The sequence below is a fragment of the Pogoniulus pusillus genome, chromosome Z (assembly GCF_015220805.1).
Source record: "Pogoniulus pusillus isolate bPogPus1 chromosome Z, bPogPus1.pri, whole genome shotgun sequence".
In the NCBI taxonomy this organism is placed as follows: domain Eukaryota; kingdom Metazoa; phylum Chordata; class Aves; order Piciformes; family Lybiidae; genus Pogoniulus; species Pogoniulus pusillus.
Genome location: NC_087309.1, coordinates 87,782,622 through 87,800,742, shown reverse-complemented (window position 1 = coordinate 87,800,742; position 18,121 = coordinate 87,782,622). Strand labels below are relative to the sequence as shown.

General features: G+C 44.4%; 1 protein-coding gene across 1 annotated transcript in view; it reads right to left on the bottom strand.

Annotated features, from left to right (window-relative positions):
• ABCA1 (ATP binding cassette subfamily A member 1) overlaps nt 1-18,121 on the bottom strand; it is a 105,723-nt gene that overhangs the window by 69,880 nt on the left and 17,722 nt on the right. The window contains exons 3-5 of the mRNA XM_064140868.1: nt 11,075-11,168; nt 5,698-5,839; nt 4,430-4,551 (exon numbers count right to left, since the gene is read on the bottom strand). Of these exons, the coding sequence (XP_063996938.1) occupies nt 4,430-4,551; nt 5,698-5,839; nt 11,075-11,168 (358 nt within the window). The remainder of the gene's footprint in view (nt 1-4,429; nt 4,552-5,697; nt 5,840-11,074; nt 11,169-18,121) is intronic.

The following is an 18,121-nucleotide window of genomic DNA, read 5'->3' as shown; positions in this document are numbered from 1 at the left end:
CCTGGGCATTACTGCGAAGCACAGCATCAGAGAGCCCAGTTTTGTATACATATATAAAAATCCCCACAATAGCAAGAATGCCACCTTGCCACATTTGGTGTCTGCAGATGGTTCCAAGGGTGAAGCCCACCTGGACATACTCTATTGTAAGTCCTCATGCTAGCCTGGCTGGGTTTTGCTGAGATCCTTCTCAAAGGAAGTCAAGGAGGGAACTTATTTAAGGAGAAGTAGGTAGGTATAAGAATCAATTAAAATGTTTAACTTGAGGGTATAGGGACATTTTGGTTAGAGACAAGTCGTGGAGAAGGGAGTTAGCTATCACCTTAATGCCCTCTTCTCAGATAATGTACATTCTGTTTCCCTCAGTGCCCTGATAAATCATATAGCAAAACACAGGCCAGTTCTGTGCCTGTGCTTCAGCCCAAACACTTCAACATCTTTACCTGTTAAATAAAAGCACTGACCAAATAGATATTGGGACTAAAGGAATCTGCAGCCTGTCTGTGCAACAAGGTGCAACATCAGCAGAGGGTACAGTCTTTTTCTCCTATACCACAAGTGATATCAATTCAGCAAACAACTGGGAAAGGCAGGGCACGTGTAGAATAATAGCCTGAGATTTTATTCCAGTTCTTAGGTGACATTTGTTTTGCCCATTTCACTGTTCCGTTTTTGTTTAGTTGTATTGGTTTCAAGAAAAATAGAAGCATGTCCCTCAGGATCACTGAAAACTAAGAGCAATTAAATAAATACTAGCTAGAGTTGTATGTATGTACAACTGTTAGCAACTACTGGAGGTGACAGCTTTAATTTTACACGTTGATTTATTACCCTACAGCACTGCAGAACAAAGTATTTGGGAGTCCTGTAGAAATAAGGAAGAGATAAATGAAGTGTGCCACAGAACCAATAGCAATCTCTATCTCTACCATTCAAAAAAGAAGGAAAGCTCCTTTTTGTTCCCCCCTTTTTTTCAAATAAGTTTATTCTCTGATGAAAGAATATTGAAGCCAGTTGCAAATCCAGGCTAGTTGAAATCCCAGGATCCAGGTCGTGCTCTTGGAACTGCTGTCACCAAGGTCTTTGACTCTCTGTTCTGATTTGCACTCTGCCTTATCATGACCTTGGTGACACTGTTGGATAGAGATGTAACAAATGCTGGGAAGGAGAGGGCACCTGGCAACTGCCTGCAAAATTGATTACACTGAAGTATGTGTGTGCCTGCATGTAGGGGGTTTTGCTTCTCAGGGCTTGCTGGAAGCAAATCCAGAACAGTGCCCATGTAGCATGGTAGCTGCTTTATGCTGAAATCCCTCAGATCAGCAGTGTGAGGTAACAAGCCACCAGTTAGTACTTCATCCTGACCAGAAAACACATTCCATTAAGCAATGGTGGCCTGTTTTCCACCTCCTCCCCCTTCTCTGCCATAGATTCTGGACAAACAGCCTTGTGATAAGGAGGAATTATTTCAGTAATTATTTAGGTACTTCAATAATTATTCAGATGTTTTAGTATCTGAGGGGGACCTAACAAAAAGGCTGGGGAAGGACTATTTACAAGAGCCTGTAGCAACAGGACAAGGGACAATGGTTTTAAAATGGAGCAGGGTAGATTCAGGTTAGACATAAGGAGGAAGTTCTTTGCAATGAGAGTATCAAGGGATGTGGCTGAGGTCCCACCCTGTGCTAGTTTGCTAAACCATCACACACCTCTAGACACATTTGAGATCAGACTGGATGAGGCCCTGGGCAGTCTGACCTAGTCGAAGGTATCTCTGCTCACCGCAGGAGATCTGGACAAGATGAACTTTTAGGGTCCCTTCCAACTCAGTGAAAATAAATGAAACTGTGAATCATGCTTCATCTCATCAAGAAGTGACTGAGTTACAAAGCCTGTTGGTATTAGTGCACAGCACTGCCTGAACAAAAATCTTAGTGTCTCCTCCTTGTCTTTGACCAAGACACTGACTTGCAGATACTTGTGTAAGCATCCCGCTACCTTAAGCAAGTCTCCATTCCCCAGGGTTCAGCACATGTCTAGTTTCAGATCAGGTAACACTAACAGACGTGCCTTGAAGGTTAATTTGAGGAGGTTGTTTTAAATAAGCTTGAAATGAAAGGACTTTGACAAATATGCTCTAAATAGACTCAAATATCTGAAGCCAAACACAGACATGTTTACTCTGCATGACTAGCATTTAGAACAATTTACTAATAATGCCAAGGTGGCAGTGGGAAGCATGTGTGAGAGTAGGACATTATGGCAGCATAGGAGGGGATAAGGGAGATGTAGAGACTTCAGTAGAGCCCACATCACACATCAAGGAAACACACAGTTCCTCCCTTTGGGGAAACATGAACTACAGAGCTGCATCTGTCTGCACCACTGATTCATGTGGCCTCAGGTCCAGGTCAGAGCTGAAAGACAGGAGGTATTACAAATGTTTTCAGTTCCTAACTAATTAGGTATCTAGTTCTCCTGCTAACTGGTGAAATACACGTATAAAGGCTGTGCTTTCAGGTTTGGAAATGTGTTTTACCTATGACACCCTTTCCTACTGTCATCTTAGGTTCCTAGAGTCACTGGAGAAAATGCCACAGAGAGGAAAGGATTTAAGCGTCTTTCACACCGCATTGTCAGCTCTAGTTATGGGTTGACCTATTCCCTTCCATGCACAAGACTCTAGCACTGCAAGCATACATACACAAGAACTTGTAAGATCAGAGGATGCTGGTCTATGTATGCTGTCAGGAAATTCATCAGCCAGCCAAGGAGTGGGCAGCCAGGACCTTCAAGTCAGAGGCTTTGTAAATGAGTGTATCATGAGAAGGACAAACAGGCTTTGTTCCCTGTAAGTCTTACCAACAATGGGCAGCCTGTCATTCTAATGACACAGAGGCTTGATTTTTATTATACATGTGAAATATTTTATTGCAGAAATACTACCTTTGATGACCAGTCAGAAGCCTATTTTTGCAGCCTGCTTGTCTTTACAGTACAGAGAAATATGAACCTCCTGACTTTTGTCTTGTGCAAAACTCCCCATGTGAAATATTCTTGGAATCACTCCTCCTCCTCAAACCTTCCCAGCAATGTGAGCTTCAGCTTATACCTTTGATAGCTGTCTTGTAAATGTCTGTGTCTGATGTCCACTGCCTGTTTCAGTACAGAACACCAGTATTTGTCTCTTTTTGGAAGAGTTAACTTGCAACTACAACTTGCAGGCACAAAGTGTAAAATCCAGCAACGACAATACTTGCCATTCTGACAGAAAGAATTCGTTCTTGCATGATGACCAAGTGAGGTTTTGTGGGCCTCTTCATTTTGGGAAGCAGTCACCTCAGCTTATTTAGTCTGTTTTTGTTATGTGTTCATCTCTGTGCAAAGGCTTCGTTCTAAAATCCTTCCCCCTTACAACTGCCAGAGATTTAGGTAAGAGCATGATGATGCCACTTACCAGTTCTAAGTGCAAGAAGAGGGGAGCCTAATGGAACAGATATGTAGCCCAGCAAGGGTGGGTGTCCCTTATACCAAACTAAAAGCACCAAACTAATCTTCATAGAGTTGGTAGACCACAGTGTCACCTGCAGACGTGATCACACTTGGATTCTGCACAGGTTGGGCAGAGCTGTGTGATGTCTCAGCTCTGTTACAGACTTCCCATGTCATCTCACACTATTCACTTACTCATCTGCACAGGACAAGGTGGCACACCAAATCTTCTCGTGCAATCTAAAAATGTAAGGAGTCTTACTTTTTACAGCAAGTGGGGCTGTCCAAGACACTAAGACAAAACTTTTTATTCTCTTTTTGACTCTGCCATCCAAAATTCCTGGGAACAACAGAGAATCAAGCATTCTATACCATATATTCATACAGAAACCAACCAACCACAACAACAACAAAAAAGAGGGCAAATGTGGAGTTAATTGTCAGATAATAATCATCTTTGAGTTTTCACACTGAAGGCCAACATCAGCTCTTCCTCATCTGTGTTCTTCTAGCACACCTCCCTCTAGAGCTTAGGAGGTAGAGTGCTAAATTGTAGCTGTGTTGTGTTCACTGGTCTACTGACAAAACAGCACAATCACCAGTTTTCCAGAAAGGCACATTACTAGAATCCTCTGAGGAAGTCAGTACTTTAACTGACTTCAGTGAGCTCAGGATTGTAATTTCACATCCAAAACAGCTGCTATTCTTGGCATGCATTCCATCTCTTTTTGCTTCCACCAAAGAAACTAGGGAGTACAAATAGCTCAGACACAAGACAGGTCTAGGATTCTTCTGCAGGACTGGAAAGCATTTGGTGAGCTTTAAACTATAACCACACACATTCTCATTATGATATGTTCCAGAAATTTGCATGCATGCAGAATTAACCAGACCAGAAATGTCAGATACAGGTAGCTCTTTCTAACCATGCCATTACCTGAGACAGAGGAGTTTTCCAGCTTGCGCAGTTTTCCCAGGACCTTCTGAACATCCTTTATGCTTGTGTCCTGTTGGCTGTACAAGAGTAACCTCTTGGCATCCGAGAACAGGCGGGAAACACTGGTGATGGGGAAACACAAGAAAAACCAGCAGCCATCAGCTATGCGAGTCAACAAGCACAGATACAGTTTTACACACCAATTCCAAGCTGCAGTTCCTTAGTATCAACCAGGTTGCAAGAGACCTCCAAGATCATCCAGTCCAACCTAGCACCCAACCCTATTCAGTCAACCAGACCATGGCACTAAGTGCCTCAGCCAGGCTTTTCTTGAACACCTCCAGGGACAGTGCCTCCACCACCTCCCTGGGCAGCCCATTCCAATGCCAATCACTCTCTCTGGCAAGAACTTCCTCCTAACATCCAGCCTATGCTTTTCCTGGCACAACTTGAGACTGTGTCCCCTTGTTCTATTGGTGGTTTCTTTCAGTTATGCCCCCTTCAGTACAATGAGACCTTTCTTCAGTGACCACCCTGGGACAATCCAAAGAGCCTACTAAAAGACAGCTGCTAATGCAAGGTCAAATAAAAACACATGGGGAACCTCCATGCATTTAAAAGCATTTATCTAAGACTGGGATGGAGAAGGGCATCTTGCTGCCTGTAAACTGCTTCCACTAAGAAGCACAATGATTTCATGTCCTCATTCCTTACAAATGCAGAAGCATTTATGTTGCAGTTGCACTGTACTCTGCATTAGCCTAACTGGCCTGACAGAATGAATATCACGAGCAGGGAAGGCTATAATAAAGTGACTAGATATTGAACTTTCTGCAACACATTAGGCAGTAATAGGTGACAATGTCAGGGAGCATCCCCCAGACCTGCTATTCTACTGCCCCTCACTCAGAGCTATTAATGTCAGAGGTTCATCAAACAGGGAAAGAGGCTCTCTAAAAAATAAAGCTTATGACTTGCCTTTTTGATGGCCAAATTCTGAGCAACCAGTAAGACAGTGGACACAGGCTTCAATCAGACAGAGCTCTTCTTTCACAAAGAACTCTGACTACTCAGACTTAAGAATACTGCACACCTGTTAGCTCTCTGCTAAACCTTCTGAACTTGGTAGCTGGAAAGCCTAGTACTTCTGTGACAGCATGAGAAAAACCTGGATAGTTTAGAGTTACACCACTAGTTGGTGACTTCAAAATATCCCTTTTCCACATATTCTCCAAGAACAGAGATGATAGAAAAACAGTCAGACTCACATAGAGGCATTGAAGTTTCCAACAACACCAGGAGATTCCCCAGGAGTTGGGTAGCGAAAACAAGGGTTGTTGGCATTGCAGATGATCCCCTGTATCCATGGCAAGGTTCCTGCTGAAGGCATAGCTTTGTTTGGAAAGTGACCTAGAACAGAAACACAGAGTTGAGCGCATAGGATTCAAGCCACTACTACACAGCATTGCGTTTGAAAGGCAACACTAATTCTGAACTGGATGCTGCACCAAATTGTCTACAACAGAGCAGAAGAGGCAACATGAAGAAGGGTTGAACTCTTGGTAAGTTTGCCACACAAGTCTAGTCTCCTGCACTGAAAAACTACACCTTGTTAAGACTGCAAAGGCAGCTCTTCGCTCCTCTCATCTTTGCAGCGCTGATTTTGCCCATGCTGTTGGGTCTACAGTACTTCTCACTAAGGAGTGCCTAACAGCAGACAATTCCAATGGAGAGCACACGTACTTCTAACCAGCCACACTTCTCTGGATTTCCATGTCCAATTAACACGAGGATTTGGCTTGAGGTCACACAGACAGCCCTGGTCAGGGGCTTTTAGTATCAGTTTGTTTGGTTTTTGAAGTCTGCTCTCTTCAATGACACACACCAATTAAACACAAAACGAAGGAGCAGCAGTCGTGAGATGGATGCCCACACTGGTTTCCTTTAGCTAAGTATGTTATTGCTGTCCTGTGTTGGCTCAATTTTTAGACAGTCTTAAACTTTGGAGTTTCTAAGATATTATGGTACCTGCCCACCGTATTTCAAATCTTTTTGGTAAAGTCTAACTGTTGCTTCTAAAGATCTAATTAAATCATACTCCAGAATTTATGTCCTGTTTATGTTCTGTATTCTGGTCAAGGAGTAGAGAAGTAATAAACTACTTGTGGCAGATTTCCCCCAATAAGACACTTCAGTATTTGTGAACCGCTCATCCTTCAACAACCTGGGAAGAAAGACTTTGCTTTCATAATCCTGCATCTTAGATGAGCCATTGTGCTGCTTTCTGCAAGCAAATTCACTTCCTTTTCCCCACACTAGGGAGGAGAGAATGGAGGAAGGTTGTTCCTCTTCCTCAATATTTCCCACAGTTCCTCAAAGTAGCTACTCAAGGCTTTGACCATGAGACACGCACTCTCCTCTCCCTAGTGCTCACCTTGTCCTCGCAGCATGCCTGCAAACACACAGAGGGGAGCTGGCTGCTTACTGCCACAGCCACGACTGGAGGTATCGAAGCCCCAGAAGGAAAAGCCAAATTATAGCAAGACTGATTCATGCAAGTGGCTGCAGAAAGACAGGGAGCTTAGCCTGCCCTCCCTGAAGAGAGTCAAGGACTCCATCCAGGAGAAAGGTGAAAGAATTGAAGGTTCATTGTTTCCAGTACCCAGGAGACTGTTTGTTCCCAGTTCTCTTTTTTAAATAGAAAAGCTATTTACCTGTGCTCTCTGACTTTTGTTTCATTTTGCTTTTTTGTTCTTCTTGGCTGAGGGACTTGGAGGGGGAGGGAAAAGAGGACAAAGCTAAGAATTTCTGATTATTTTCTTCAGATTTCCCAGAGAATCACTTTCTATCTCTTCCAAACCTTTAATTTTAGATAGTGAAGAGCCCAGAGAAAGCATTAAAAGCAATAGGAAAGAGAGAAAATACACACAAGAATTCATGGCAGCTTTTTCCACGCAGTGGTGGACACAACATGAGTTTCCCAAAGAGCATAGAATCAAGGAATCATTTCAGCTGGAAAACACATTTAAAACAGAGACTGACCGTTATTCTAACTGCCAAGTCTGGTGCTAAAATTTATCCCTTATCACCACATCTCTGTCTCTTTTTAAATACCTCCAGGAATGGGGATTCAACCACCTTCCTGGGGACCCCATTCCAGTGTTTAATAACCCTTTCAGCAAGAAGCTCTTTCTAAAATCCAAGCTAAACCTCTACTTGTGCGGCTTGAGGCCATTTTCTCTCATCCTATTTCTTCTTACTAGAGAGAGAACAGATCAACATCCACTTAACTACAACCTCCTTTCAGCTAGTTGCAGAGAGCAAGATCTACCCTCAGTCTCCTATCCTCCTGATTAAACAACTCCAGTTCCCTCAGCCACTCAAAAGACCAGTTTTCCAGAGCCTTCACCAGCTTCATTACCCTTCTCTGGACACACTCCAGGACCTCAATGTCTTTCTTGTAGTGTGGGGCCCCAAACTGAGCAGAGTGTTCAAGGTGTGGCCTTATGCGTTCTGAGCACTTGGGGAAGAAAGGGGGAAAAGCAGGAATCCACCGGGTTTAATTCAGCTGATCTGCACACAAAGCAGTGTGACAACACACCATTTTCAAATGACACTGCTGAAGGCATGTGGCTTTTCAGTAGACACCAAAGTAACTTTTTGTCAGTTTTTTCCCCCAGCCCCTTCAAATGAAGTGTGTTTTGAATACCAATGTGGGTTAGGAACTCTCATCATCACCACCACACTATTTGAAATTTACCAGACTAGCTCAGACGGGTTGGAAGTAAGATGAAGCTACATTTGCAGCATGGTAAATTTTACAAGCATATATACACAATATTTACAAGTATTTACATTTATATACAAATTAACAATAATGTAGAAATCCAAACTCCCTTCCAGACAAAGAAACTCCCCAGAAGGGCTCAAGGTTTCCCCCTTCTTTGTCCCTCTCTATCTCCTATCGCAAACAGGAGAACAAAAATGAAAGCAGCAAAGCTTACCTTGTTACTTGTTCGAGCAGAGTGAATAGAGAAATGTCCCAGGACAGAGAAAGGATTGTTTACATTTTAGCTTTTATTCCCTCTCAGCAGACCAATGCATGACACAGACTTCATCACTACTTTCTTTTCACAACCAACGATCTAATTTCTCTCATTAAAATATTCCAATTAGCCTCAAACCAGCACAAATATCTTAAAGCTTCACAAGGTCCCAGGCTGAGATTATAGGGTTAAAAAAATCCTCTGGGGACTAGAAGATTGTTATTCAATTCCATAATTCTGCTGTCCCTTTATAAACTCACAACAAGACCAGCTCGTTCTCCTTTCCTCCTCCTCCTCCTGCCCTGTGTCTGGAGGGATCCACTTTATCAGGAAGAACATGTAAGCAGTAAACCTGTTTTGGGGCCTCCAGAGGTTTGTTTAGGCCTCTTGGATGGTGAAGGCGTTGGAGAGGGAGGATTGGAGCACTGGGGAGTATAGATTTACTTTTTGGGTTGGGGGAAAATTCAAGGGGGTTTGCCAGGGATGTGGTAATCGCTTTGTGATGTCTATCTCTGTATTTCTAACTATAATTCTGTGTTTCTTCTCCAATTTCATTTCATAGCTTAATTTCTGTTGGCTATCTTTGAAAACCATGACACACAAGAACAGAAAAGTCAAGCTTTACAAGACACACATTCTGCTCAATAGCAATCTAAGATGTCTTCTCTGGCTGGTGTGGTGAAAGCCATGTAACTCACTTAATAGCTAATTTTCCCTTGTGTTTTCAGGAAAAAAAAGAAGTTCTTCACATTTAGTCTCACTACCAGGAACACAAAACTCTGGACTGGAGAGCCTGATCACAGAAATAGCCCTATCCTTGGTGGTTCTTCTCTTCAAATAGGAAAAGAACTGAAAATCTGTTTGTTGGGAAATGATAATGCCACTGAAGCCACATGGAGGCTACAAAGCACCTGCATGCACCTCTGTTAATGCTATCATCAGGTATTGCATGCAAGTGGTTTCATAACAGCATACAACACTACCACCATAGATAACAATCCTGTTTCCCTCAAGGCACCCACTGGGTTGCCACAGAGCTCATCACAAACTCAATGCTTCTTTCTGTTTCAGCAAAAAAATGTTCCACTGTATAACAAATCCCTGCTTGTCAGCACACAAGTCAATGTTCAAACAAACCACACTTAAGGGAAATAATTTAGCTGCCTATTCTCAGAAGCTTTTAGAAAAAATGGAAAGGAGGTAACCATATGAAGTCGATGAAACAGATGCCCTGCACTCTTCAACTCTTGATGACAAGACATGGAGAAGGCAGACAAAACAATATAAAGAAGAACTTCAGATAAAAAGACTCAAAACTCTACTTGTGACACAAGCAAAGGATTTACAAGGAGGCTAATGCTAACAAGCCCGTTCCAAACAGCTGTATGAAAGGGCTGCTAGGTCTGAGTTTATATACACCATTGCCACCACTGAGATAAATTACCACTGAGGCTGCCAGTTATTTTTACCATCTGAGTAGGCTGCTAATTGCTTCTCTCCAGTTCATGTTAATATTAAGGGTTATCTTTCCTTAGGCCACTGTAACATTCAGTAAGAAAAGGCAATTCCATGATGTGGAAAGCATGAAACAACTTAGGGAAGCTTCAGCTGCCCTGACAAGTGCTACAGAAAATGAATTAGGTGGTACATGGGACCAGCAGTGCCTGAAATATAACAGGAAACTGAACAGTTTGGCTTTGAAAGGATTCTTGCTAACTCACAAGCCCAGCCATCAGTATAAAATGCTCCAACCACTGCAAACACAGTGCAACAAGAGCTAGTTCCTCACGCGTTTTGAAAATCAGATACTTTAGGGCACTTTCCAGAACCACGCTGTGCTGACCCTTAAACCCCACTTTGCAGTAATCAGGCAAAGGAAAGACAAAGAAAGAGCTCTTCCACAGTTACCTAGTTGCAGTATGAGCCTGTCCTGAACTGCAGCAAGACAAAGCACACTGCTAAAAACCAAGCTGTACGTCCTAAATCAAACGGCAACCAATGCAGAGGCCTAAAGACTGTCATTTGCAGAGCAAGAATAAGCTTTCTTTGAAAGAAGAGCAGAAATGTACCCATTTAGGATGTAAAAAGAGAAGTGGTATAGTTTTCCCCTGTGAATGTATGACTGCTGAATGTATTGAATACAATGGAAGGAATGGAACTGCTCTTGTGCTCTTTAATGTGATACATTAACCCACATTACTGCCTGAAAATGAGGCTGCTGTCTCACAGATCTGAACACTGCTTTCCTTTTATGCTAAGTCACATCAGACCAATGATGAGAAATATGACTCAGTTTCTGTGTGGGCTTTGGAGACTTGTCACAGCTTCACAGAAAATTCTTGGCTAATACACTATAAATGTAAAAAAAAAAAATGAGCAACAGCAAGAAAAAAACAACAGCAATATACAGTCCTGGAGCAACATTAACATGCACTGCACACTGCAGTCCCCAGGGTGGAAGGAAAGAAGACATTAAAATTTCCCTGAAGATTTCTGACTGAAGTGTGCAACCACTGCCCCTGCTCTTTGCATGTTGCCAGCTGCATTATTACCTTCTAATAGCAACCTTTTTGATCCAGTTGCTATGTTTGGTACTTACATTCATGCTGTTCGTAGGGCGGATATGAAAGTCTTACAGAGATCAGGATGAAGAAGATAAACAGAGGCCAGGCAACTTCTATCAGCAGCTGGAACTGGAAACAATAAAGAAAAAGTATTAAGACATCATATTCAAAATATAGGGCAGAACAGAGGTTCCAGGACAATCAGCTTGTAAGCCAGGACCATTTTGAAAGCACTGCCTCACTTTGCTTTGTCTGCATATACCAGGATCATGGAGTTTTCTCCTCCACCTTCAGGGGATAATCTGCAAAGAACTTTCTCACTGATGAATGTCAGTTACAGGACTACACTGGATGTGTTTTTGGGATGCTTTTGGGTTCTTTTTATAGTTATTATTGTCCCCTGACTGCAAGAAACCTCCCAATAAATCTCTCTAGGGGTGAGCTGAATTTTTGCCCTTACATTTTAGAGGTGGTGGGAACTACTTGCATCTGACTCTTACAGTAAATGATTGAGCTTCAACCCTAACACATCAAGGATGGAAATTGTGCCAGTGTGTAACAATGCCAAGTCTTTCAGTATTGCTGAAGCATGCTGGTACCTGGAAAGCAAAGCCACTAAGATTAAACTCGTATCTAGTTACTGGTTTGTCCTAATATATGTTTGTTCCTAAAGGTAGGTGCCCACTGTTCCAGAGTGGCTACAGATAGCAATGAGCATCAGGTAACAATATAAAGAACTTGGGTTATTTAGAGGCACTAGACAAAAATGTAAGGAAGGCCAGCTGTTAAATGCAGAGCCCTTTTAGACAGGAAATGAAAGCACAGAAAACTCAACTGAGATGTGCCAGGTCTCACAGATGTATATGGACAAAGCAGTATCTCAGCCTTAGTCTTGAAACACAAGCTGTGGATGCCAAGACTTGAGCTTCACCAAGCACACTTCTCCTGTCCCACTCTGGAAAGGCTGCCTAAACATGCAGTTTAGGCGAACAATGAGACAAGGAAAACCTGGAAGTTTTACATGCTACTTCTGAGGTTTTTCCTACTTTGGGAGCAAGAAAATGGTGCTTTCTTCTTCAGGCAAAGAGACATATTTTTTCTCTTCTTTCCTGGAAAACCCCATCTTTTCTAATAAGATGTCTACATCGTTCTTACTATAGGGCAGACAGGCTAAGGCTTGCATCTTAGTGGGAGAGTGAATGTACACACACAAATGTGCTTTCCCACATTACACCACTAATGGCTAAAAGTTGGCTCTTGACATCTAGCACAAGGGTCTCATCACAAACTTTAATATGACACTTCTAGGTGACTACTGTGCCTCAAAATAATCTCAGTGTAAACACAGTGCCTTAAAACAAGCCCCATTCGATCTAGCAGAGAATGGCTCTTCAAAGATACACTTAATGGCTGCTATCCAACCAAATGGCCTATTGGAAAGACAGAAAAGCTAAGCATCAGAGTCTTCCCAGCACTCCTAGTAACAGTGTCAGGCTCTGCAAGATGAGTTTGGAATATTGCTTCCCACTTATTAATTCGATGCAGCTACTGTATGACTGCTGGATGAGAAACTCCATTGAGACCATGCAAACAAAGATGCCAGCAAGGTGCCTCAGTACTTTTGGTCTCTGCATGTACCAGAAGCAGCAGCCAGTAAGAGTGACATCCTGATTATTTCTGCATTGAACCTTGATCTGTTTCCCAGATGCTCAAAGCTAGGACACTGACAACTTCTTTATTTCTTCCCTTTGCAGGATACCCTCACAGCTACAGGATGACTACTTAGCAGAAAGGTGGCTGGAAAACCAGAAAAAAACATACTCTGTCACACATCACACTCCTCTACCACCCTGACAAGAGGTGTGCATCCCAAGTGACTGCCACCATGCTGGGGAAAAGCAGTGTCAGGTGGGTTTGTGGAGGCATCTTGGGGTGACCAAGCACTCTCACAGACCTGGAATTGCTACAGGAACCCGCAAGAAAATGCTACTCTCAAGATCAACATCTGACTTGCTCAGAGAGATATCAGCCTCAGCCACACCATTCTGGGGTGGACAGTAGTGTCTGAATGGCCCTACTAGTTCAAGGAAGAGCATGGCCACCTTGCACATATAGTACTTCTTTGGTATGCTTGATCATGGTTAATATATATGATCAGGAAGGTAACCACACATGGGCTGTGCACACAGGGCTCTATGCCTCTGCACATACACCACATGTAACTTCAGACAGGCTCAAGGAGGACAGAGAAACAAGGGATGCATCTTGGACTTGACAAGTTGCACCTTTACATCTGGAGACTGTTGCACCATGGTAGTCACTGAAATGATACTTAGCGAAAGACAGCTGGCAACAGCTGCACCAGAGGCTTGCCTGTGCTCAAGCCCAACGTGCCAGCAGCATTTCAATAGAGAGTCTCTTGTGGTGTTCAATGAAAAGTGAGTTCTTGTCCTTTTGCTCCTCAAAGTAAATAGGTTTCTTCCTCTAATGCTTTGTGACCTTCCTGTGACAGCACTTTTCATCAACTGTGGCCTTTGCAGAGGAGAGCAGATACTGAGAGCCCTGCAGAGGGACCTGGACAGGCTGGATGGGTGGGCAGAGGCCAATGGGATGAGATTGAACAAGGTCAAGTGCAGGGTTCTGCACTTTGGCCACAACAACCCCAAGCAGCGCTATAGGCTGGGGACTGAGTGGCTGGAGAGCAACCAGGAGGAAAGGGACCTGGGGGTACTGATAGATAGTAAGCTGGAGATGAGCCAGCAGTGTGCCCAGGTGGCCAAGAGAGCCAATGGCATCCTGGCCTGCATCAGGAACAGTGTGGCCAGTAGGACAAGGGAGGTTATTCTTCCCCTGTACTCAGCACTGGTCAGACCACAGCTTGAGTACTGTGTCCAGTTCTGGGCCCCTCAATTCAAGAAAGATGTTGAGGTGCTGGAACATGTCCAGAGAAGGGCAACGAAGCTGGTGAGGGGCCTGGAGCACAAATCCTATGAGGAGAGGCTGAGGGAGCTGGGCCTGTTTAGCCTGGAGAAGAGGAGGCTCAGGGGTGATCTTATTACTGTCTACACCTACCTGAAGGGGCATTGTAGCCAGGTGGGGGGTGGCCTCTTCTCCCAGGTAACCAGCAATAGAACAAGGGGACACAGTCTCAAGTTGTGCCGGGGTAGGTATAGGCTGGATATTAGGAAGAAGTTCTTCACAGAGAGAGTGATTGGCATTGGAATGGGCTGCCCAGGGAGGTGGTGGAGGCACCGTCCCTGGGGGTCTTCAAGAAAAGCCTGGATAAGGCACTTAGTGCCATGGTCTGGTTGACTGGATAGGGCTGGGTGCTAGGTTGGACTGGATGATCTCAGAAGTCTCCTCCAACATGGTTGATTCCATGACTCTATGCAGTTTGCAGGGCACTGTTGAGCAGCAGATGTCTCTTCCAACCCGTTTGATTCTATGATTCTATGATGGAGACACGTCTCGCTCAGGTTCATACTAAGTAGGTACTGGGAAGTCAAGCCTTCACTCCCACTTTTGTGCTATGACTGCAAGACCAGCCTGGTAAACTATGAAATGAATCTTCAAACCTCCAACACCTCTACTACCCTTCTCCACCTGGAGTTGAAGGAGAAACATCCCATTTGCACACAGCAGGTGAATTCAGAGGTAGCACTTAGCCAAGAGCAAGCTGCTCCTAATTTTACTGAGGCTACTCAGAGAAGCATGCTCAACTTAATACCAGCTGGCTGATGATGCAGATTACAATTAAACACTGAGATCTATACTGTTCAGCAGGAAATCTGCTGAGTAAGAACTATCCTCACTGCCAACCACCATCACAACTCTCGTGGTCCGGATTCAATGCAGAAAGATACCAGCAGCTGCCCTGTCTCTCCATGAGAGTGAGGTGCCTTCTCATTTGCCAAGACAGAAGGAACAGAGAAATGTTTTTCAACACTGTGACCCCTGAACATGGTTTTCTTCTCTCCTCTCCTGCTGTAAACTCCTTCCCCCCCTCCAGTGCGGTTGGAAGTTATCCAGTACAAAGTAACACTTGAATTGCACACGTCAGGCCGAACTTTGAACCCCACTTTTGCAATGCAGCCCGAACTCACATCAGCTAAGGAGAGTTCAGTGGGAAGCAAAGGCTCACATACATTTTTTGTGGGAAGAAGGGTAAGGATCAACCCATTTCCCAGCTACATCTTCAGTAGATACAGATGGGACAGCAATCACCAGCATACTCAGCTCAAGGACACAGGTCTCCTGACAGTAGTGCAAACAGATGAATGACTGTGCAGCAATGATAACAGCACAGAGAGAAGTGATGTTTTCCTACTTTTTTGCTGTTTTCTGTTGAGTGGCCTTCCCCTCCTGGCACCTTCTGGTAAAGCCCAAATCAGAACCATTAGAAAAATGCTTTGCAGACATAGGAACCACACAAAACCAACCAATGTCTCAGGCCTTCATTGTGAATTAGCTAGTAACATCAGTGTGGCACGCTGACTATGAGCAGCTTGGGCTACTTGATGGGAAACTGATGCAGAAACTGCCAGAAGGTACCAAGAAACAGAGGAGCAGATTCAGTATTGTGGCAAAACCAGGACTGTGAAGATCCAATATTGTGGCAAAACCAGGACCGTGAAGATCTTTTTTCACTGACATACACCTAGACTATTGGGTTTGCGCAGCATGGCCGAAGGATCCAGATGCATCTCTGCTGCCCAGTAAGCTGGCCTACAGCTACCTTGGCAGGACATGCAAGCTAGACTTGGATCTCAAGTTATTTTCAAACTTGATGCACCGTTTTTGGAAGACCCTGACAGAAAAGCCATAGTTCCTAGCGCAAAAGTCCATGCCCCTAAATTCTCCTTCTACTTTAATCAGCTTAAGCACTGCTCCAGAGGTTTCATCAATGTCCTAGAGTTCCCTTGGGTGCTAGAGGCAGTCTAAGACAGATCAAGATCTCTAGTAGCAAGGGAGGAAGAGGCTGTTTTCAGCTCTAAGAACATAGGTTGCATAGGGAATAGCTGAAAATAGCTTATCTTTTTAGGAACTGTATTCAGTTTTGAGACTGGCCCTTGTAGTTCTGTTCCAACATTTTCCTAAATTACAAGGCTATTCACAAGATCATGATGCTGGCCCATACATGCAGAGAGCAGACACTCCTTGCAGGTGACATAGTCCGTGGCCTTTCAGCTTGGTGGTCCTGTCTCGAGAGATTAAGGTTCCCAGGATAAGGACAAAAATATGCGAATCCCACAAAAATTCCTGGCATCACTGGCAGCTCTGTAGCCACAGAGTTACACAGAAGTCGTCAGAAATGCCATGAGCCCTTTTTTATCTGTTTTTTTTTTTAAGAATTGATTCATAGAATCATAGAATCAACCAGGTGGGAAGAGACCTCCAAGATCATCCAGTCCAACCTAGCACCCAACCCTATTCAGTCAACCAGACCATGGCACTAAGTGCCTCATCCAGGCTTTTCTTGAAGACCCCCAGGGACGATGCCTCCACCACCTCCCTGGGCAGCCCATTCCAATGGGAAATCACTCTCTCTGTGAAGAACTTCTTCCTAATATCCAGCCTATACCTACCCTGGCACAACTTGAGACTGTGTCCCCTTGTTCTATTGCTGGTTGCCTGGGAGAAGAGGCCAACCCCCACCTGGCTACAATGCCCCTTCAGGTAGTTGTAGACAGTAATAAGATCACCCCTGAGCCTCCTCTTCTCCAGGCTAAACAGGCCCAGCTCCCTCAACCTCTCCTCATAGGATTTGTGTTCCAGGCCCCTCACCAGCTTTGTCGCCCTTCTCTGGACATGTTCCAGCACCTCAACATCTTTCTTGAATTGAGGGGCCCAGAACTGGACACAGTACTCAAGGTGTGGCCTGACCAGTGCTGAGTACAGGGGAAGAATAACGTCCCTTGTCCTACTGGCCACACTGTTCCTGATGCAGGCCAGGATTCCATTGGCTCTCTTGGCCACCTGGGCACACTGCTGGCTCATCTCCAGCTTACTATCTATCAGTACCCCCAGGTCCCTTTCCTCCTGGTTGCTCTCCAGCCACTCTGTCCCCAGCCTGTAGCATTGCTTGGGGTTGTTGTGGCCAAAGTGCAGAACCCTGCACTTGGCCTTGTTCAATCTCATCCCATTGGCCTCTGCCCACCCATCCAGCCTGGCCAGGTCCCTCTGCAGGGCTCTCCTACCTTCCAACAGATCAACACCTGCTCCTAGCTTGGTGTCATCTGCAAACTTACTGATGCTGGACTCAATCCCCTCGTCCAGGTCATCAATAAAGATATTGAACAGGACTGGGCCCAGTACTGATCCTTGGGGCACATCACTAGTGACAGCTGCCAACTGGATGTGGCACCATTCATTCCAGCTCTGAATTCACTGCACACAAGTCCTATGAAATCAAGCCTCAGACATCTGAGCCACAGACTTCAGAGACCATCTCCATGTCCAGTGGTGAATATTATAGCCTCAGGTCCCTTGTGACTCCAAGTCTCTAAAACAACCCATCCCCACCTGGCTGGCAAGCACCCTGACATTTGCAGGGTTCAGAAAACTTATCAGAGAGACCACTTTCCACTCACAACTTCAGCAACTCTTATTTCTTCCACAGTCCCTACTCAGATCTAACGGGTCAGATCCTCTGCATAGGCCTGTGGTATACAACAGGCCCTTGTCCAACACAGTTATCCCTTAAATCCTTGGAGGCAAACCAGCATGTTTCCTCTGATTTCTAACTGTCTGCGGGAATTAAAGCATCTTGTGATGTCTCATTAAAGTAAGGGCAGAATAACTTGAACACCACCATACCGGACTCACGCCCCCATGAGGAGAAACTCTTGTTACACACTGCCTATCTAAATAGGCATGCTCCCACACCACTGTCAGATGGTGAGGATAGCACTCGAACTAATCAGAGCACATGTAGGTGGAAAAAACATCAGTTGTCCAGATTGCATGCCAGTCACCTAAACTACACCTCATGGTGTGAAGTTACACGACAGGCTTGGGTTTCTGTCTGTGATTAGAGTGAAGATGATTGCTGTTGCCCCCACCACTCCTGCTGTTAGAACATG